The 23,337-nt window shown below is 33.1% G+C and overlaps 4 protein-coding genes across 9 annotated transcripts in view; 3 read left to right on the forward strand and 1 right to left on the reverse strand.

Annotated features, from left to right (window-relative positions):
* The first annotated feature begins 92 nt into the window (after window positions 1-92).
* Window positions 93-1,850, forward strand: LOC105674940 (uncharacterized). The gene is made up of 3 exons (XM_012371629.2): window positions 93-325; window positions 472-946; window positions 1,092-1,850. Exons 1-3 carry the CDS (start codon window positions 292-294, stop codon window positions 1,609-1,611), a joined length of 1,029 nt encoding a protein of 342 aa, XP_012227052.1. The 5' UTR covers window positions 93-291; the 3' UTR covers window positions 1,612-1,850.
* Window positions 1,629-3,538, reverse strand: LOC105674941 (phosducin-like protein). Of its 3 annotated transcripts, none has more exons than XM_012371631.2 (4): window positions 3,380-3,538; window positions 2,696-2,959; window positions 2,182-2,596; window positions 1,629-2,070 (listed from the first exon to the last, which is right to left on the reverse strand). In XM_012371631.2, the coding sequence occupies exons 2-4, from the start codon at window positions 2,900-2,902 to the stop codon at window positions 1,838-1,840; spliced, it is 855 nt and encodes a 284-aa protein (XP_012227054.1). In that variant the 5' UTR covers window positions 2,903-2,959; window positions 3,380-3,538; the 3' UTR covers window positions 1,629-1,837. The 3 variants fall into 3 exon arrangements, with proteins under 3 accessions (XP_012227054.1, XP_012227053.1, XP_012227055.1); XM_012371630.2 differs by having other exon boundaries at window positions 3,228-3,531; XM_012371632.2 differs by having other exon boundaries at window positions 3,101-3,531.
* Window positions 3,539-4,708: 1,170 nt separating this feature from the next.
* The window catches only part of Syn1 (Syntrophin-like 1), a 222,310-nt gene continuing 203,681 nt past the window's right edge, over window positions 4,709-23,337 (forward strand). Inside the window, exons 1-2 of one of the 3 annotated variants that reach the window (XM_067349408.1) lie at window positions 20,417-20,848; window positions 21,300-22,126. In XM_067349408.1, the coding sequence (XP_067205509.1) occupies window positions 22,103-22,126 (24 nt within the window). In that variant the 5' untranslated portion in view covers window positions 20,417-20,848; window positions 21,300-22,102. Of the gene's footprint in view, window positions 5,210-20,403; window positions 22,127-23,337 lie in introns of those variants that run through there. The other 2 variants (XM_012371518.2, XM_012371520.2) reach the window with 2 other exon arrangements.
* Window positions 11,804-19,572, forward strand: LOC105674885 (purine nucleoside phosphorylase). 2 transcript variants are annotated; one of them, XM_012371521.2, is made up of 6 exons: window positions 11,804-12,048; window positions 14,484-14,578; window positions 15,490-15,698; window positions 15,986-16,161; window positions 16,829-17,019; window positions 17,679-19,572. In XM_012371521.2, the coding sequence occupies exons 1-6, from the start codon at window positions 11,948-11,950 to the stop codon at window positions 17,903-17,905; spliced, it is 999 nt and encodes a 332-aa protein (XP_012226944.1). In that variant the 5' UTR covers window positions 11,804-11,947; the 3' UTR covers window positions 17,906-19,572. The 2 variants fall into 2 exon arrangements, with proteins under 2 accessions (XP_012226944.1, XP_012226945.1); XM_012371522.2 differs by having other exon boundaries at window positions 15,520-15,698.

Here is a 23,337-nt window from a genome sequence, read left to right on the forward strand (position 1 = left end):
CTGACAGTAACTGCTGGTAACTGACACGATTTCCAATGATTTGATTGGATATAGTGAAATTCTTGTAACCTCTCCGCAACACTACAATTGACGTGCAGATGTCTCCCAATTTGTGGCTCAACTGATATTTATTTTAAATATTGGACAAATATATTGTAACAGAATCACATAATTATAAAACAGAAAGAAACATTGATTATTTTTACGTATTGTATGTTAAATTCTATAGCTCTTTTTTTCTTAAATAGTGATTTTGTTAAATATAAATAATTTATTAAATAAAATAAAGTCATGAGTTTTTTCAATGATTTCCATCAATTCTCAGGTGAGTAATAAATGTTTACTTCTAAAGTCATATCAATGTGAATAAGATTAAAGCAATTATTAATAACCCTGCTACCTTAAAAACTTTGTATTTATATATCTCTTATGTAATATTATATAAAATTTTGTGATTTATGCTGCTTTCAGATATTTCCAGTATTTCGACAAACTCTTATTCTAGCAACAGATTAATTGAAAGAATAGACTCAGTGTACAGTTCTTTGGATAATCACTCTAGTATCATAAAAAGTAGCAATAAATCATCAACAAGTCAAGAAATAAATGCAAATGAGAAAGTTGTAAAGTCTTTGGTATTGTGTGAAGAAAGTATCAATGAGCATATAAAAGCCAACATTGTCTATCAGTGTGTGAAGGAAGCATCTCTGAACCATAGTAATATTCTATCGAGGAGTACAGCTAGCAAGTTGCAAGCATTGCTTTTGATTCATGAACTTGACAAGTACATGCATCTTCCTTCGTCAACAAAATATGTGCAAGATGATCTGACACTTTTGGGAATTACTAATTTACCTGCGTCTGATTTAACTCTTGATGAGAAATCAGATGTGAGATGCTGTATTGAAACAATACTCCGAGAAAGAATACATGATATGTTATTAAGGTAAATATTTTTTCATAATTTTATTAATTTAATACAAATCAGAATATGTACATAATCTTTATTAGTTTCTACATAATTTTTATTAATTTTTATTAATATATATGTAAAAGTTTGTAAAAAAGTTATTGATTTCTGTGTATTACAGATATGAAACTATAGGTGGAAATGCTAAAAAAGTCTCGAAGAATAATGAATGTGATATACGTAGCAAATTCTTGGATTGCCATGATGTACCAGCATTACATTGGTGGCGCAAAATTGAAGAATATATTCAGCAATATGAAAGCGACTTATTGAAATACGCAAGTTTAATTGATAAGTGGAATAAACTGAAGTATGAGGACCTAAACCAAGCATATTTAGACAAGACAACACATTTGCTACTGCAAGTGCAAGTCTCAGAGTTGCAAGCAAAGATAACAAAACTTTCTTGCACAATTAGAATGTTCAAGGAAACTCCAATTACTAAAAATGCTTTCAAAATGATAAACCAATTGATCGAAGATAAATTAAACACAGTCATGGATGAAATTCGCCAAAAAGAGGATTTAAAGAAGCTTTATGATAATTTGAAAAACACCGAATACGATCAAGTGCTGAAAAACTACACACAGCTTTGCAACGCAATCAAAAAGAAAAAGCAACTCTTGGACATGATTAAATAACTATAAATTAAGCGCAATTTTAATATTGATTAAAAAGTATTTTATTTAAGAATGTGATGCGAGAAAGACTAAAAGAAATTTTCTACATTTCTATCTTATAATTTGCATTTGCATATAATGCTTCTTTGATTATAATGTTTCTTTAATATTTTATCATAGGTTTTACTTAATAAGTTACTTCATATAATTTATGTACCTTGATAAATTATATTAAAGATAAAACTTTTTATTCACTATCAGTAGCTTTGTTTTCATTCTTCAAAACGATAGGAGGTACGCAATTTTTATCGACAAGCATTCCATGTTCAATGAGAAATGCTTCCACATCTGATGAGTAAAAATCTATTCCTAGATGCTCTGTCATGTGTACAAAGTTTCCTATCACTTGTCCTTTTTTGTACACCAGTAATGCTGGCACACCAAACTTTTTGAATTGTTTACTGAGACCTGCAATTGATCCTAAAAGAAAAATGGATTATAAGAAAAAATAAGATAAGATTTTTTTTTAATTTTAATAAAAATAAATGTGAGATTTCTTTCTTAAGAATACTTATACATAATTTAACAAACCTAGGATTGTACAGAACTTCACATGAGGATAATCTTCTGCAAGAGATACCAAACATCCGTTCATAGCTTCGCAACCAGGTACATTGCTTTCATAAATGTGAACAATAACAGTCACTGACTTGTCTTCTTCATCGATAGCTTCTAAAAATTGATCTGCGCTTTGTAAATCAATAACTTTCCCAAAGCAAAGCTTCTCTGCTTTTGCAAGCATTTCCTTCATCCTTTGTCTTTGATATTTCAAAAGGAATTTATCGGTTATTAAATTTGCCAAATCTGGATCTGTCTCGTTCAGTTTTTCTTTTTCTTCATCCAAAGCACTACGACATGATAAACTCAGTTTCTTAATCAATTGCAACTTTTCTTTCTCTCGAGCTTCTCGCTTTTCTGCTTCCAGCTGCTTATAACGTTGCCAATCCTTCCAAAAACATTTTAATTTAACAAGTTAACATTAAAATTTATGCTCTCATATTTAATATTTAAAAAATGAAACTTGAACATAGCTTTACTTTTATACCTTTATAACTCCTTTAGGCCCAGTGTTACTGGAGGTCCCATCCCATTCTGAATACGAAGGTGTAACATATTGTGCATTGTCCTCAGTATACTTTACATCATCATATTCCTTATCAGACTCTCCAGAATCATTTTCCTCATCTTCACTGGAACTGCTGCAATAGTAGTGCAACTTCTCTCCCAAAATTTTATCCTCTAATGTTGACATAATTTCAGAAAATTAAGAATTTTTATATAAAACAATGGATCAAGTGTATCTTTTGATCTGAAATATGAAAATATCGTTAGATCATATTTCAATACCCACAATATATATAATTAATTATTACATATACAAGAAACTCTGTAAAAATTGTAAATTAGAAAATTCAGAAAGTTATAGTTTTAATATTATAAATGCATATACCTGTAATTTAATTGAAGAAACACATTTTTAAAACATCAAATTCAGAATAGAAATTAACTGATCAACATTGAAATTACGTTAAATATTATATGAGTCTTTAAAATATTAATATTTATTTTTTACATGCCTCAACAGTCAGTTAACTTTTTATTGTGTATATTTATATATTTTGCACAGTTACAGAGGAAATATTTAAAAAATAGCCCTCGTTGCCTATATTGTTATATAGAGCCTTAAATATAGCCTATATTGTTATATAGATATATTAATCTTCCTTACACATTTACTTTGTTTCTCTGTAATTACAAGCGTTATATTCCTTATTACATTCTGACTCTGACACACTACGGCACTATGACCGACTATGACGCTTATCAGGGGGTCGACACTCGCTCTTGCTAAAATGGGGGGACCGGTTTCAGCGCCACCATACCTTGTACCATCGGAAATAAGGAACTAACGGGACGCGCGGGAACATATAACCTATATATATATATATATATATATATATATACACACATTTCTGTACTGATTACTGACTCATTATTATTATTAATTATGATTATTATTAATTATAGTAAAATTGAGAGACATTATTCTTAGTTTTCATAACATTTATTTGTTATATAAATTTTATATGTATAATATTATATATATATAATTACTTAGCTTTAAAACAATTAATTTAATATAACTAATGTTATAAACAACTTAAATCTAAAATTAATAAAAAAATAATACAAGAAACAGAAAAAATAATAATAAAAATAAATTAAAAGTAAGGTAACCAAATAGGTTACAAAGATAAAAATAAGAAAAATAAGATTTAAAAAAAATAAAAATTTTTTTTAGGATTTTTTCCTAATAAAATTTCTTCGTGAACGCTGCTAAAAACTGCTGTCAGCTGCTGTCAGCTGCTGTCAGCTGCTATGCACACAAAAATTCTTTTTGTCACACCGGCAAAATCACATTGAGCACCACAAAATATGACAAAATGACAGATAACCGAACTGTTTGCAACTGTTAAGCAACCGTTCCAAGTCGCGGCCGACAGTGCTGCGATCTTCGGTTGTACCGTCAAACCTGACTTCCGTCCCCGAAAAATTCGAGGAGTGACGACCCCCTGGACGCTTATAACAATTTGGAAGGAATTCGGAAGACCCATCACTACCTGAGATATTAATAACAGCGACGCTATTGTTAAATGCTGGAACTAGATCGAAATGCTTTCGTCGATAAAAAGAGTTTCGAGGTTGAGTCGTTTGGTGGCGTAGTTTTTAACTTGTATTGCCTGAAACGAGACGCGCACAACATGGTGAATAATAAAAAGTATAGTATAAAAGTTATTGGGATGGTTAAATGTAAGAATGCGCCGATACATTCCGATACACGATTCACTCCGTACGAGTGTCGCCGTGCGAAAGATAACAGAATAATACCAAAAGCAAGTTTGCGTAAATTTTAATTTGAAAGAATTCGTAGAATGTAAGCGCCGATACATAGCGTAAGAGAGTGAGAGAGAAAGGAAATAAAACTTCGAGACCGAGTCGTGTGGCGGCGCTGCGTCGTCGCACGTAGCCCGCGCAATTCTATATTCCCTCTCTTTCCTACTTATTTGCTCTCTCTCTTGTGTTGTGTGTTGGCGCGCAATTCTTCGCATTCCTCTAAATCAAAATCTGCGCTACCTTATTTTTGCTATTATTCGCTTGTCGTTATTTGCACGGCGACTCGTATAAGACAAACCGCGTATCGGAGCACATCTGCGCGTTATTTCTATCATTTAAATAATTCTAATAACTTCCATACTACATCTTTACTACTCTCTCATTGTACGTAACCTTTAAAGTTATTCTATTCCGGGCGATGATATTACTTTTTACAAATATTTTTCCGTTGTTTTCTATAATGTCGGACGTATTTGTGCGATGGTTAGGTATCCGAGTATTATCTTGTCTTTATGTGACAAAGTACGCGTCGGGAGTGTCGTATAAAATATCGCGCGATAATAATTAATCGGATTTTCGCAAGTGAATTATATTTCCATACTGATTGTGAAAAGAGAGGACGAAGCTCAGGACGGGCATCGGGCATCAGCGGAGCAACTTTGAGGTATTTCTCGTTTATTTATTACCTATTAATTGCAAAATACCATAATTTAAAAAATTTTAAGAATACGATACAATACAAGATATTTTAAGAATGCGGTAGAGAAAACGAGAAATACAATAGTAAACCATTTATTAAAATTAAAATTTGGAACGCAAGGAATATCTTGTAATATGCTAAATATTTTGTATCATGTAAGAAATTTCGACGCTGACGTCATGACGAAGAGGGGTTTGCTAGGTCTGTTATTGTTTTCGTACGCGCTATGTGAGCTATATCCTCTCTCCCTCACTCTCGCACTTTCTCTTTCGCACGCGTATCACACGTACATTCCTTTCTCTTACTCCTTCCAAATTACACTTCGATCCTTCAGCGCGACCTTGTTGTTTGCTCCTGTTCCTATTCGCACGGTGATGTTTGAGTGAAGCAGATTGTTTCGCGTATCGGCGTGTTATCTCCCTTATTACTCCTCACAGTTTTCCATCTTTTTTCCCTTTTTTATCATTATCTGTTGCGTACACTATGAAAAAGTTTAGACCTATTTTTTACAACTATTATAGGTAATTTTAGGACCCATTATAATAGTTGCAAATTTCCAAGCGCTTATAAAATGAATACATTGCAAAAATTTGGATAATCATATGAGATTTTTAAAATGTTCTATTATTTATGTAATTTTCCACAGAAAACAAGATATTTACACAATAAAAGACAAAAGTACACAATTTTTACCTTCATATAAAAAAATTAATAATTTCATACATTTATTATTTTAAAATGGATAAGCTAGGACTTAGATTTGTTGATAGATATTTAACCCTGGAATATATTTTATGAATAATAGATCAGAGCAATACATATGTATATTGAGTTATTTGGAAAGTTTGCAGAATTTTTTTATGACACAATTAAAAATAATTTTTGATATGTCCATATTTATTCAGTAATATATGCACAAATTGTTATAGATAGCACAAAAAATGCTACAAATTTTGCGAATCTTATATATTGGGATATATTTGGTGTGTATTATTATTTTTACGATATTTTTAATGTATATGTATATTAATGTATATATAATAAATAATGTATTTTTATTCATTTATATTTTTTTATATGAGAAATGCGCAAAAAAGAAATTTGTTAGCGCAATAAATTTTGAGCTACTATAGCAAAATATATAGTAACATATATTTATTATTTAGATAACAAAGAAATTTGTTACGGAATTTGATTTGAAAATAATTTTTCTAAATTTGTAAATTATGTCGTTATTACATAATGAGAAATTGATTTTTATTTTCTCATCAAAATTAGCAGTAACAATTTTATTATAATAGCAAAATGCATTTGTTGGAAATAAATTATTATGTTGTAGCAGCAAATTAATCTTTACAAATAAATGTACTTCGCAAAGTTGATCTATTTTTCTGAATTTTATCGCTATCGCATTTAATATGCAACGATGATTTCGTTGCGATAAAAAAATTCTTTTTTCCGTATATTAGGTGCATACTTTTATTTCCTTGTCTTTCCTTTTCTTTAAATACGATTTGTATTTTTACCAGGGTTAAATATTGTATAAATTGGCGTAGAAAAGTATAAAAATAAGACAATTTTGAAATATTTATATGTGTATGTAAATATACATTAAAAATAAGAAGGATATATTTTACACAACGGGACGGAAATTGAAAATTGATGTTACATTCGAAATAATTTATTTAAAGAGCGCACTTTTGATTAATGATTTGAAATATATTTATTATTGCTATACGCCAATTTCCTCATAATCTTTCCTAGGTTACCCATGCATCCGTGGTCCCATGGCTTAATTGATCCCATGGTCGAGCACGGAAATTCAAAATTCGTGGTCCCATCAATGATGGTCGAGCACGGATTTTGAAATAACGTTGATAATGATCGATCATCGAAATGGTCGACTATCAACACAAATTTCAGATGCAAATAGCGGTAACTGAGCCGAGCTCTGCGCTAAGCATCCTGCGTGCGAAAACTCTTGAACTTCTTTCTGTCGAGAGACAGCTGATTTTTGCACAAAAGTTCTTATAAGATAATAAAATACAGAACAGTATAATAAATTACACCATAATCGCCGTTAATTTTTGGACGCTTATCGTCTTTGAAAAAGTCCGTGCTAGGTTCGTGAGCTCTTATCGGTGAGCTTGCAAGTGTTTTTATCTTCACCAGAACGGAGCAAACTTAAAGCTTATGAGAACGGCCAGTTTATGGCCGAGCAAAACTCGTTTCGTCGATGCGATACAGTAGGACAATTTCGGGTGGGACATGAAATTAACACAAAATATGATTTATTTTTGTCGTATACATTGGAACAAAATAAGTGTATTTTTTAAATTAATAATTCGCACTTGATAAAGCATGCTTGTGATAAATGCGCTAAACTCTCCGGTTTTTGCTTGCTAATCAACACGTGATTGTAAAATTTAATTTAATTGAGTCTTACATTCATGATAAAAGTGAATTATACGCTCATTTGAGTAACTCTGTAAATATTAGTCCCCGAGACATGAGAACAAGAGAAACTTCTTCATTTTGACGTATAACGCAAACATATACTTTCTATATGACTCTCGTTTCTTAAGGCATCTTATTCCTTGATGACTGCAGGGAGAAATTAGGTATTTTAAATCTAAGAAATCTGTTCTAGTCGTTCGCAGATTGCGTCATATTTTAGATTCTTTGATTATCAGTCTTTCAATATTCTTTTATACTTTTGCAATTTAATGTACATATATATGTATATGTAAAGTTAATAAAATACCATACAGAGTTTATTCAGACGTTTGAAAAAACGTTACGTACAGGATTCTATTCATGAGTATCGGTATCGATTTTGCGGCTGTGTAGCAGCGAGCACGGGAAATGCGTTCCTGCAACTCGTTTAGCATATGATCGATATATTACGAGTCTCGCTATATATAAGATAGTCGATTTCACAAATCACAATTGACAATAAATATCAATGGTTTTTAAATCTTCATCAAGCGAACGGAAGAAAACGAGTATTATTTATCTTTGTTATACTACGTAATCATGACCTAAATAAATGTTACGTTTTGATCCGAGTAACTGAAAGAGATTTGGAGAACCGCCACAGATGTGTTCTCATAGGTCAGTATTGAGGGCTTGACCTTGCAAATCAAATGGTTTATTTTGAATAGAACGAGTCAACGACCTAAAGGTTTAATCTCACACCATCTATCAGACAGTTGTTTGTCGGTCTTCTTTATTTCGGTCAAGGAATTTAAACTAGCCGTGTAGGAATGAGGACGAAATTGAATGAAATGGTAAAGGATTAGATTGCGTTTTAAAGTTATGTAATTAATAATTAAGCTGACTGAAGAAAATTGTCGAGAAATAATTATTAATACACAAACTGTATTTTACACATACAAGTTACACACAATTTGTAACTGGATTAAAATACAAGGCAAGGATTTACTTGATTAGGACATGTCTGTGGTTAGAAGTGCGTGTGTAGAAAAATGAACGATTTTAATTTCGTTAGGAGGAAAGAGTGGGTTTTAATTGTTGTTAGCAGTTCCGTGAGAGATATTTGTGAGGTTTAAGGAGAGAGTGACGATTAAAAAAAAAAGAACAAAGCATTTTATACACTATCATGATATTAAGTAATGCGGGAAGTGGAAAGATTAATTCGAAGAGACAATTGTAAACATATGGCTGCTATCAGAGCCTGGTTAACCCGGAGGTAAATAGGCTGCCGCGAATGTTCCTACTTGTTGCTTAATATAACGCATACAAATAATGCTTCTGCATTAGGTTCGCAGATCTTTATTCGTAAGTTGCGAAGTTGATTCAGATATAGTTAATGTCGTTTCACTTATACTGTTCAAACTATACGTATTTATATAGTAGTGCATTTTGTTGTTTAATCCTATATTTAATCCTTGCACTTTTTATTTAAATGCCTTTAAAAAATTTAGAAGAATAAAAGATAAATATTGGGAAAATTTTTTTTTTCATTTTTTTCTTTTTTTTTTTAAACATTTTTTATGATATTACAGAAATATAAAAAATTTTACTTATTAGGAATTCGTAAAAATTAATTATTTATGTATTTATTTTTCTATAGGGAATTATTATTTTTTTATCAATTTACCAATCAATAATATTTTAATCTTTGTTTGACAATTTAGATAAGAAATACAGAAGTTAGAAGTAAATCGGAATGTCCGATAAGTAATATTCCAAGTATATTCCAAGAATATTTTATTTCATCTGAAACGTTCGATATATTCTACGTACGATTTATAATACGTCTTTCTCTGATAAAGTTACTATTAACCAACTCTCAGGCATATGCATCAATTGCCGTTCAAGGGTCCACAATTGATGTTGAGCAATTATATATGCCAAAAACTATATTGCTAACAATAATTTAGCAAAATATTATCTGTGTAAGGAGTTTGATTGGCAACATTATCGATTGTAGAATGGAAATTTCAGTATAAAAATAAAAAAATAAGTTTTGTAGCAGAGCTTTAACAAAACAGGAAAATAAGATTAATTTTCATTTAAAATGTAATGAGGAAAATAAATATACTATAATAAAGTCTGCAAAATTTTTTCTTTGAAAATTTAAAAAATCAGTAAAAAAAGCTTGGATAGAGAAAGGAGGAATGCAGTAATTCTTGTCGCAATTCTGGTGTCAACTGATAAGCACAGACGTCATTACGAAACACCAAAAGACCAGAGCGTCAGTCTCGGCTTGAGTTTGATCTACACAAATCCGCTGGGGTTCCGCGTTATCTGACCCCCAGTAACTTATCACGGTATGTAGTAATAAATTTAAGAGTACACAAATGCGAGTAAATACTACGTTGTTGAATCTGATGTTAATCGACTTTACAATTATGAAATAAATATAGGTAGGTTAATGCACTTTAAAATAGTGACGACATTTACGATAGAAGTAGAAGAAAAACAGAAATATTGAAATAACATGTGAATGATCACTGAATCACATGCAAATATGTGAATAGGCTACAAAATGTAATTTTTCGATATTGGTTTAATTCAAATTTATTTCTGGATAATCTCTCGATATGCAGTATACATACAATAAGCTTTTTCTTAATAAAAATCTAACGGAAGATAATTCTTTATTGTAACAATTTTATTTTTAGCATTCAAAATTTTGGAATTTTTGCGATTTCCAATATTATGCTTATTTCGTCTTGAGGTTTAATCTTATCTGTATAACACAACTGTGATAAATGCGCATTCGATTCTCTCCTTCAGTTGCTTGTCGAATTTTTCCATTCATACTTTTCATATCTAGCATATCTAGCACGATAGGATCGATTTATTTAACGAAGCACTTTAAAAAATGGATAATATTGTTAAAAATGGTAGAAATTTGGTGCTTACAATTAATAAAATCAGCAATCGAATTTTATGCTTTTATCGCCGAATTTATTTTTGACACAAACAATTTAGATATTGTTTGATCAATGTTTAGTGATTTTAGTGAAAACGGTGATTTAAATTATTACGATTACAAAAAATTTGTCATTAGAAAAATCTGATTTAATTCATGAGTAAAAATTCGCAATTTTAACTTTGAAAAAAATTTGTGTCAAATCTAATCTAACTTAAATTTACAAAAGGTATAAATAGATCAGCTTACTCTTGGAGGTATGCGTTATCATGTATGCACATATCTTGTTTCAAGGTACAATATAACTACCTAATAACATCTCATGAGAGTGCCTTCACGCATTTCACTTGTGCATGCGACTCTTGATGCTCGACACGCTCCGACGAAAATTGATGAAGTCGAATGTTCCTTGATTAAATTGAATGAAAATCGAGTCAATTGCATATTATTTCTCATCCTATTTTGAATTGTTTTTAACAAGGAAAGATTGTTATAAGATTTTAAAAGATTCTGATAGAAATTGAAAAGAAAAAAAATGAAGGAAAGAAACAAATATTACAATTTAAATAAATTAAAGTTAATTATATAATTGTATTACAGACATTTTATAATTTCGAATTTTTCTCTAAATTTATCAGCTTTCAAAGATTAAATAAATTACAATTTTTCATATTTTAGAGATAACGAATAAATTATATAATTAAATACTACCAACACTATCTGAATTGTGAGCAGTGAACTGATTATACTTTTTATGGATCTCTATTTATTTCTGAGTTTTTGAACGCACACTGCGTTGTTATTAAACACACAAGCACACTGCCTGTGTTTTTAATAATATTCCAAGCGTGCTTCTAGATTCAAGATTAAGTTAATCAGCTGATCTCGCCCGTCGACTGTAATATTATTTCAGTGTTGCATCTCGTGCTAGATTTCGCGTCTCGACGACGTCAACGTCGTTGTCGGAACAAATAACAATAATTGAGCCACTTGCTCTGTAGCGGGTTATCATCGTATGCGCCCTTTCCTCTCTCCAGCATGCTCCGATTAGTCGCTTCGGTTGCCGATTGGCCGGAGGTTCTTTTACGTGTATATGATCATTGGTTGGCTCATTCTCGCTCGCATTTTTCAACTCTTGCTTAAACTCTTCTATAAAACAGACGCATGGTAGTCACGCCAGTCACTTGTCGCGGACGCACATGTACACACGGACCATTTGATTAATTGCTTATTTATTCTCCTTGTATCTCTATCGATTGTTATTAACGTGTAACACTTACTATTATTTTGAGGTGAAAATGCCATTTCCGGATACCATGAACGGTCACGACAGCTTTCCGGCTGTCAAGCGATCGACCAACAACGACGTGCAATTGAATTCAAAGCATGCGCGATATACGTAAGTTTAATTTAAATTGTTTCTTTGTGGAAATTAACTTTTAATTGTCTTGGATGCTGGAAATATAGAATATATTTAGAAAAAATATAAAAATAATAGGATTGATTTTATTAACGGTAAATAGACTTGATTAATTCTACGGAAAAAGATATTCGAGTAATAATTTATCGTTGTTATTAATAGTATATGAAGTTAGAATAGCAAAACGTTTTGAAATCCTTATTCGGATTCTCTTCAATTGAAATACTGACTGAACAATACGGACTTATTTAGATAATCACAAATATAACAAGTAGCAAGTGACAGTTTGATATCAATGAAACAAGTAGCTCTTTTTTGTGTAAAAATTTTATTAGAAGTGACAGCTCTCTTTTTTCACAATTTTAAAATTTTATCTTTGGTTCACTTTTATTGCGTATTTTCATAGCACATCTTAATAATGCATCTCAGCATGATAGTCTAATTATACAAGATATATGCAATAGAATTAAAAAACCAAAATACGTATACACAGACAATATTTGCTATTAGCGTTAATGATTACCAATATCCTAAAATTAGTTTGTATTAATTCTACTTTTCATAAATAAAGCGTAAATCGAATCAACGAAGTATTTCGCGCGTGCCCGCGCGAACCCACTGTAATTTGATGTAATTTCACCCCGAAACTGGTACAAAATGGTGCGGTTACCTGTGCTAAACTACCGGCGAGCTCAAATACTAGCGGATTTAAGCTAAATGCGTAACATAGGCTTTAGGGGTATTACAAATCATGCATCAGAATACGTGCGCGTACACGAAACGCGTTCATGAATATACTTGGTGTGCCGAAAAAAGGTTGAGAGGTTCAGCATGTTTCTCGCATGAAATCTGTTAACAATGACAACTTGAACAAATTGCAGATCACTTCCAATCGAAGCAATTTAAGTCTGGAAACAAAAAGATAAATAGGATTAAATAAGAGTTTTATAGAATTATACATATATAGCGTTCATGCGTCATTCTGCCGCACTTCACGATGAAAAAACTCACGAACGTCCGGCAAAAGTCTTTTAAAGGTCAATCTTCAATGTTAAGTGGAATATTTTCCGAACAGAACTTGACTTTCAATTTGTCATAGTGGTTTTTTTTTGCTGTGCACTTATTCAAGGAGAAAATTCCATTAGTTACGAGTAGATCGATTGTCCCGTTCACTTTCGGATTAATCATGAACAATATATTAAATCAACTATGTTGTCCACTAATAGTGACACATTCATGATGTCATAGAGAAGGATAAAAAATAAGAAAAAAAATCACATACAACCTTTTTTGTTATAGAATGTTCGAGAGTAATGTAATGCTGAAAAATAAATGCAAAAGTGACTTTTTCGTGATAAACGCATTTATATTTTTACTTTTTCTTTCTTTTAAATATTTCGGTTACACCCTGTATATCAGATTCACGCACAACTCATCTATCGTGTATGCGCACAAAATTTCCGTGCATTGAAGTGAACAAGCGCGCATAGAATAACCCGAATGCAGTATAATTCAAATTTATTTGCAGGTCTTTAGCTATCTTGATGCTTACGATTTTACAAAATGCGAAACATTACGATCGAAAAATTTCGGAATTTAAAATTGTAAATACTGAAGCATTCAAAGATACAAATGGGCTTTATAGAATCTACGAAACTTGAGAGTGAGAAACAGAGAGATTTATATTTCGACAAAATCTAATTCTAAGAATTAAAAAATTCAGAAATTTACGTATCGAAAAATTAAAACGTCTAGTAGTGCAAAGAAATTGAGAAATTTAATTCTTATTAAAAGATTTAAAATTCCGTGGAATCAATAAATAAAAATCTTAATTCAAATTTTACATTAAATAAAAATTTTATAGATACAAAATATGTAAAATTCGTCATTATTAAGTGACTGTATTTGCAGCATCCAACTTTTGAAAGTATTTATACCAGAGTAACTACACGGTTGTCGCCGGCCTCCATAGTTGTCATTACCGCGAAAGCCTAGGTACGCAATTACACGCAATTATGACGGGACGTTTAATATAGCTGTGCGATCGTGTAGAGCTAAAGCAACGGGTACGACGTCCGCTTAATCAGTACCAATCTGTTGAGTACGCTTTAATATGTCTCTCCGTGATATCGACACAGAGAAGGCGACCAGTGCCATGGTCGACTGCGCGTCTGAGAGTTGCTTTGAAACCCTCTTACCGCCAACAGCTTCTTCGTACAGGTCGATTCATAAGATCATGCACCAGAATCTAAAAGTTACAAATATGTTTGAATGTTAAATTACGAATTGCTGTATCATTTTTGCTTAAATCTCTTCATTTATATCTATCGGTTTAATGAGGTAGCATTAAGTGACGTGTAGATTAGCATTTCTTGTGGTAGAAATGAAATAAATACTAAATAAATATTTTCCAGGTACACTTTTGAAACGTTACAGGAATCAGCAAAGTACTTATTGGATCGTATCAAAATCAGACCGAAAATAGGAATTATATGTGGCTCGGGAATAGGTTAGTAGTTGATTTATTTTCATGTTCCACTTGACTTTGTGATGTAGAGTGTCCATTATGATCTTTTTGGATAAAGAGTAAGACTCGATTTTTACAAAGAACAATAAGAATAATTCAGTGTTTCAATGTTATTCATTTTGCATATTTTAACATAAACTGCGTTAACGAAGCTAATTTATCAAAAGTTTTTTCATAAAATTTAAGTTATAAAACAAGTTATCTGTCGAAATATGATTATAAAAAATGTTATGCGATATTATAGGTGATATTTCGAAATATTGATTGATATGTTTCTAATACTGTGTTTGCCACATTATGACTTCATACTTATAATGTTATCTCTTGTTTTTTTAGCCGTCTTATGCTTATATATTGTATATTGGTGTTAGATACAAATATCAGTGTTAGTTTCTGATACTATTTGTATTGTTACGCAATCTACGCGATGTCAGGAAAGTCAATCACGCGACAAATAGTTACACTTATCGGTTCGTAAATTGATCGGCATGCGCGATATTAATATTAAAGTAATATTAAAGTTTTTAAAAATAAATCCCTCTACTTTTCTTTTGAAAATAGTTTAGAGAATTAATCAACTGCCGAAATACGTCATAAAATTTTAGAAATTTTAAGAATGAAATTATGCCAATATTTGAAAATATTGTTATATATTATTATCTATATTATTATATATTATTATCTATTTTATTCTTCGGTTACTTTGGGGAAGTGCACAATTTCCCAAAATTTTTCTTATCCAACATTGAAGTTTTCCATGCTGTCAAAGTCGTCGAAAAGAGATTGCATGAGGAATAACGGGAACAACGATGGTTTTTATCGCTTCGAAATTATGAAACGGTTGCGAGATTTCCGACGTATTCATCCTATCACAGTTGTTTATTCCTGAACAGGATCATATGAGCAAAACGAGTTGTGTCCAGGTTCGCTCGCGGAATCCCTCCTGGACAAGCAATGCTTCCCCTATGAGGAAATCCCGCATTTCCCGGTGTCCACGGTAAAGGGCCACACCGGCCAAATGGTCTTCGGCTATCTTCAGGGAGTGCCAGTCATGTGCATGCAGGGCAGATTTCATTATTACGAGGGTTATCCGCTGTGGAAGGTACAGCTAGTTTTCACGATTACAATCAAATAACTATAAAATAACATATTGTTACTTTCTTGCAAATATCTTTGCCGCTAATCGTTATGTTCAATTCTCCATTTTGTCGTAGTTCTTATATTTTGGCGTGTCGGTTAAAGAAAATCCAGTTGAATTTAAACACAAGCTAGAGCACGGAATAAGTAGAAGGGGAATTCTAGAATGTTCTCTGGTTAGATGCTCTTGGGGTGTCCGGATTGTTCGGTTTTCTAGGGTTAATAATGATTTAATAATGGCTATTCTCGTAGTGCGCGATGCCGGTGCGGGTGATGAAGCTAGTAGGTGTGACGCACCTAATCGCCACGAATGCAGCCGGCGGTTTAAATCCCACTTACAAAGTCGGTGATATCATGATAGTGAAGGATCATGTGAATATGATGGGTTTTGCCGGCAACAATCCTCTTCAAGGACCAAATGACGACAGGTGGGATTTATGTGGAACTGAATCTTTCTTTCTTAGTGTGCACAATGAGAATTAAGTTAAGTTAGACAAGGTCGGGATTCGGGAAAATTTCGAGATGGTGATATCGCAGTTTGACAAAAAATTAAGTTGATTCTGCTTTGGAAACGAAAACGGATACAACGCGGCGGAATGAGCTGGTGAAGAAGTTGTAAGAGGATTCGGAGAAAAAGGTGTCAATGGGAGGAAGTAAGAACGATAAGGAGAAACGGGAGAGGCAAGGGGGGGAGGAACAAGGAAGGAAAGGAAGCGGAGAAATACTTTGCTGAGTAAATACGTCAATCAGCTTCTTTATGTCGCCGTGCAAATAGTTCATCAATCCAATTCAAGGGGTTATTCCAATGAAATAAATTAATTCCATTCTTTCTACAAGTCGCCGTTGCCTTCCCGCTTCTTTTTTTTCCGAGCTCTTCACAAGTCTTTTAAGATCCGACGAGTTTCGACGAGTTTTTTTTTTTTTTACTCGCGGTGCTCGACGGAAGCGGATACGAATTCGTTAACAATGTGAATTTTTACGGCTTTTCTGTCGGATTTGTTAGCGTTTCTATTATTTTTGAACTAGTTGAGGGAAAAACTAAGTTAAGAAAAAATTGACATTGTTATTTTTAGCATTTACTTCTTTTTTCTTAAGATTTGGTCCCCGATTTCCACCCATGAACAAAGCTTACAATGCTGCGCTGAGGGAAATCGGTGAACAAGTAGCCGAGGAAATGGGCATTAAGGGCATCGTGCATAAAGGGGTTTACACGTGTTTGGGTGGACCGAATTTCGAGACAGTGGCGGAGCTGAAAATGTTGAGAATGATCGGAGTCGACGCAGTTGGTACGTTGTTCATTTCTCGATTAATAGGTCTTGTGAATAAGTTAACATTTGGCTTACAAAAAGATCAGTATCCTCATAACAATTCAGAAAGAAATTTCGAACATTTAAATCAGGACAATATGGAATCGCATTAGCTTCTCGCTGTCATTATCGCGAACAACATTCTTCAATCATTAAAAATATCGAGGAATGTCAATATATGCATGATACTATTAGAGGCATTTAGTGTTTGCGCCTCAACGATATTTGCTTTCATGTCACACCACACGTATATTGATTCACAGATAAGCATTTAGTTTTTCTTGTCACTTACAAAACAGCGTATGATAAATTCATCGTATTTTGCAACTGGATACTTATCTGCATGACGTTGCGTGGGGTAATTGAATCTAGAACAAATAAGGCGTCAGAAAGAGATTGAGAGATGCAAAGTTATAACGATAACATTCCAATGATAAAATAGTATTTGTAAAGTTGTTAAAGATTGCCTTTAATAATTTTACAAAATTATCGCAAAATTTTGAAAATATATCGCATATTGTTCCATTTCCTCACAATTCCTCGCCAATATATTTTTTTATATGTGCATATTAATTCTTTTTTGCTTCTTTACGTAAATATTTTTTTCTACGTTTATATAATAGCATATGTGCACTTAGGTATGTCCACGGTTCATGAGGTGATTACTGCCCGGCATTGCGACCTCACTGTGTTCGCATTTAGTCTGATCACTAATCAATGCGTTACTGATTACGAAGATCTCGGCGAGGCAAATCATGAGGAAGTGATGGATGTCGGTAAAGCGCAGCAGTCGCTTCTTCAAGAATTCGTGTCCAAGATCGTGATGCGTCTTACGGATAATATTATAGGATTAGAAACGAAATGACTCGTTTGAAACATTCTATGTCGATCGGGACGATTCGCTATGCGAAATCTTAAATCGTTGACTTATTCGTTTTAGTTTTCGTAATTAGATGAAGCTTTGAGAAAGCCTTTGTTTGTTGAGAATCGAGAAATTGATAATGCAAAACTAATATTTTAATTGTGCAACTTTTTGTTACTTTTTAATTGAGTTTATTGTTAATTGTACAACTGTTCTCTGTTTCTTAATTGAGTTTTTTGTGAGAAAAATGTCATGGCTTAAATGTAGATCTAACGCAGGATAAATTAATCGACAGGTCAGTCCTCCAATCTTCATTATTCTATCGCAGTTACCTATTTAGTGGCGCCCGAGTTCTACTTATCTGAATTTGAGCTCAATCAGATCTCAATTGATTCGTTACACGTCTTGAGGGGCTTCGACGAAGAAAGAGATGAGGAAGGGAGAGATAGGAGGGTGTGGAGGGTTTAAAGACGGAGGGTTAGTCGACGCTTTCTCTCGATTTTCCCTCGTTTCGTTATCCTCATCTCGTTTCCGCGCTCTTCCATCGCTAATGCATCGTCGTTCAGCTCCGATAAATCTCGGAGCTTGAAGACCATACGGCGTAGGAATGTTGAATTAAATTATGATTCGACAAGCGGAAAAATTGCGCGGTAGTTGAACGAATCCGATTGGCATCTTCTTGCTAGGCGTGCAATACTTTGCATCACGAAATTCTTGTACTTTAAACAAATCTATTATTTAAAAAAATACTATTAAAAATTGTTACATTTTAAGAAATTGCAAATACATTAGGTAATTTTAAAATACTATATATTACGACTCTATACATTTAAATGTAGGATACAAAAAAGACGAATGAAAGAAAGTAAGATATTGAAAATTAATTAGAAGATTTACTCTTGTAAGTTTTATTGTAAATAAAATAGTATTTAGGTAAAGAATGTAATACACATACAATTATTAAAATCCTGGAACTTTATCTCGCGTTAAAATAGTCAAAAGCAAGTTTTTCCCTGGATAACTTTTTTAAATATTTTTTTGAGATATATTATCTTGTGCAAAGAATGCAATATTTTTATTTCAAGTAATTATATTATATCTCGCAAAAGTTTGAAACAGTGAAAATAATAAAATTATTACTCGATTACTTTAATTTACATTTAATCTAATATTAGTTATTAGTACTTATAATTTTATTTCTAGAGTTATATAAGTTTTATGAAGCTGAAGCTAAGCTAAAGTTTTATGATAAATATTTTTGTTCTCAATAAATGACGATAAGCAGTGCATAAAAGAGTATAAAAGTAAGTAAAATGCTTTGTCTTTGTTAATTTAATGAAGTATTAATCAATGAGAATGCACTGCGGTTGCAGGTACAAATGCAGTGTAGATAGGAAACAGTGAATGTTGCATTCTAACCGCATCGTAACTGCATCGACAACTAGTATATATTGTTAACTAATTGTTATCTATTGATATATATATATATATATATATATATATATATCGAATGAGATTTATATATGTAGAGTAATAATGCATTTTGCGTGCGTTCTGTGTAATTGTGTTTTGCAGAATTATCGATATAAAACTCGTCGTTAGCAAATAAAATTATTCACACAGCTAATCCTCTTTTAGCACAGTGTCAAAATATATATTCTTTCTAATGACACTACATTTTTCAATATCCTTGTGTTTTTTTTATATATATTCATGAATTCTATATGAGAATTGCAAATTATGTTTAAAGGTAAAAATTCATATCATCAAATTTATGCAATATTTTAAGAGCGGATTATACTGTATCGCACTTTGTTTAAAAATATTATACTTTGCAAAAAACAGTCATTATTTAACGTATTGCATTATGTAGTATAAATAATTTTATTTTTCAATTTTTAATTTATTCTCATTATTATCATATATAATTAAATTATTTTTATTATATATAATTAAAAAATAAATATTAATTTATTTGATTATAATGTTATCAAAGAGTAAATTTTCTATTTGTTTGTTTAAGAGCTCTTTTAATTGGATCATTTGTATTAAAAAATTGTATCGCATTTTCTGTGGATAAGATGAGTTAGTTTGTCTTTTGTTATTTTTAAATAGGAGAGACATAGAACGTTTTTCAAGATATGACTTAGTTAACAAATTAATAATCGCATACTTGAGACTTACATAAAAGTGAATGAAAGAATATTATTTTAGAAGTCATTTTTACAGTTGCAATAAATAATAAGCTATATTTGTTTGTTTATAAATCAATTATAAAAATCATCCGCATCCGGCTGAAACGAATCCTGTTCTGCGTTTTGAAAAATAATTACGGAAGAGCTCCTCCGATATTAACATTGTCTCGGTTTATTCGCGCGTCGATAAACCAGAGCCCGTCTTTGCAGTTACTCCGGGGCGCGCCGCTATCGAGCTACCCCCCTTACCGTTCCCCTCTTAATCATATGACGTCATCGTACAACGCGCTTCTCCCATCGTTCGCCATCGCCACCTACGGCAGGTTGGTCGCCGCGAACGGCTACGTTGCAGTTTCAGTACGTTTGGTGCCGTTGCGAAGTGAGGTCACACGACATCGTCGTTTTACATGATTCGCGCTAGCGATATGGTCGCTCTTCGCGAAGCGTCGTGCGTCTCATCTCGCATCGCTTACTCCGATTTCGACGGCATCTGAATTTTAAACGCGATTTTTTTCATGAGTTTGTAGCGGTGAAGTTTTCTCGTGTGTCGTAGTGCATATCTTTGAAATTCGGTTTATCGCGTTCGGTGCTTCCTGGCGAAAAGTCAATGCGTGCATCTTTCTCCAGGCAATCGCAACGTGTTTTCGATCAATCCCTCGTCTTTTCGACAAATTGCTCTTGATTCTCAAGGATTGGTGATAATTCTGGAGCAACTGGGCGTCACTTGGAAAAATTGTGCATTTTTGACAATGTGTGTTGAGTAGATATATATTACGTCGCTGTCAGAAGAGCAGGAGTTTGTTAAATTTGGGGTTAGAATTGGAGATCATTTTCTGACATTAAAAAGTTTTTTTACTTGTGGATTGGAAGAGAGAGACATAATCATTGAAGTCACAAGAAGATCTGAATATTTTAAAGTTCCAAAGTCCAGGATTTCAGAAATATTGAAAGTTTAAGTTTTAATTATCTGAAAGTTCAAAGTTAACATATCTAACTTATCAAGATTTAAATCATTAAACATATCAGGATTTAAAGGTCCGAAATACAGTTAATTCTGCTAAAGGTTTAAAGTCAGAGTCAAAACTCTCAATAATGCCCCAATTTCGAGAATGGAAAATTTGGACATTTAAAATTCGAAAGAATCGGCAATTGTAATACTTTAGGATCTAATCTGAAGAAAGTAATTATCCGATTATCTAAAGTGGAATTTGAGGCATTCCAGAAGAGAGAGAGAGAGAGAGTCGTGAAACATTCCAGAAATTCAAAGATGAAACATTCGGTGATCTAAACAATAAAAAATTTGATATTTGGGTGTTCGGATTTTACAGTCATCGAAAAATCCACTTATTTCGTGAGCTTAATCAAAAGTAGAACATTTCGCTGGTTCAGCATCCACGCATTCTCGCAAAAGGCGCTTACTATCGTAAGCGAAAGTGAACGGAGAGGAGGCTACAACACGATCGAGAGTGAAACGGGTCTCCGCGCGGATAGGTGTTCGTTTGTGGACGAGGTAAAACGAGCCGTTCATATCATCCAGCATCCGGGCGGCTACTTTTCGCGTTAACAACGACGGGCAAGTGACACTTTGATATCTTGATTCCCCGATGCCTAGATCAACCCGTGGACGCTTGTAGATCAGGCAATCACGTCGATCTCTCGTTGAAAGACGGATAGGGCGATCACGGTGGGACTGATCGTTGAAGGAGCGATAAAACATGTCGAGGCTGTTGAAAGGAGAGCCGACGGGCGGTTGTGTGATTGGCTCGTGCGCGGATCGGGGATCGTATTAGCCCGACTGGCAGTGACGCATGTCGTAAGCCACGTGAGAGCGATAGAGAACGACGCGGTGGACGTCACGCAGGATCGGGATTCACGGAGAGAGAGAAAGAGAGAGAGCGAGAGTGAAAGAAAGAAAGAGATAGAGAGAGAGAGAGAAAGAGACTAATCGGAGCAAGAAGCAGGCCCGGCGACAAGCCTCCTATTTTGCCTACCGGAAGTCCCATATATGCCCATACACGCGCGTAAAACGGTAAATAATTGTAGATCTATATATATACACTATATATAACTATCGCTCAGATCTCATAGATATAAATTTTTATAGGTTTTTAATGTTTGCAAATACATGAAGTGTTTTAGGTTTTAATTCAAAGATTTTATACTTTTTTTCTTCGGTTTTCTGAATTTTTGATTTTAATAGAAATTTTTTATTTTGCAACTCTCAATTGTGATTAATTAATGAACTCGATAGATGTTGAATATGATGTTCAATAGACAAATTAACATATTCAACAATTGAATAAGGTTTTGAACATTTAATGAATTTATGAAACTACACAATTAACACAACAAAGCATTGGATTAATCGAGAAACATGGTAGCGTCAAATGTATATGTGTATAATAGTGCAATAACCTCGCGGGGTATTCATTGTCACTATCTCCGAGTTTCTCTCTCGGAAACTATTTTGTCTAATTATTTAACTATATATTTGACTAAATATTTTTGAACCTCGTATCACAGTATCGTAGATCATAGAACAATTTAACATTTTGGCTGTCTTGTTTATTAAAACTTGCGTATTATGAAAAATTTTTGCTTCTACTATTCAAATAAGTCAAAATATAAGAGAAACTCGTACTTCAAATTCAAGTTCAAGAGTATTAAAAAAATTTTGATAGAGAATCTTCAATGGGTCTTATCAAATTTTTGACTCGCGTAGAGTTCCGCGTGCATAATGCATTGAGAATCACTGCTTTATGTGGGACATCTTATATAATATATGATATCGATTATCTATGTCCGAGTTTGACTCCGCCATAGTAACTGCGGAATAAATTAAGCGTAGAATGGAAATTTTAATAATACGCCGGAAGCGGTGCCGGGCTGAGGAGCGGCTAACAGTTCGCCCGATAGGGAAGAATAACCTCGGTGGCGTGCGACAGACTTAGCGATGCGTGAAATTGGGTAAAAACGAATCGACGACGGCCAATCCGGCAGAAGCAGAATCATTCGTGAAACACGATGGATCTCACACGAGTTGCGCGGGTGACATTGGGATAAGGGGGTGGAGGGAATAACACGCTCGAGGGCGGAAAAGCGCAGAGGGGAATCATTCGCGAGGCTATAAATACGCTACCGGGTAGACGGAGATTGTACCGGATGGCGTAATTGAATTAGAGCAGAGACGAGCGCATAAAACCAGCTGGCATTCGCGGCTCTTCATTCACCATTGGAAAC

The sequence above is a fragment of the Linepithema humile genome, chromosome 2 (assembly GCF_040581485.1).
Source record: "Linepithema humile isolate Giens D197 chromosome 2, Lhum_UNIL_v1.0, whole genome shotgun sequence".
Classification (NCBI taxonomy): Eukaryota; Metazoa; Arthropoda; class Insecta; order Hymenoptera; family Formicidae; genus Linepithema; species Linepithema humile.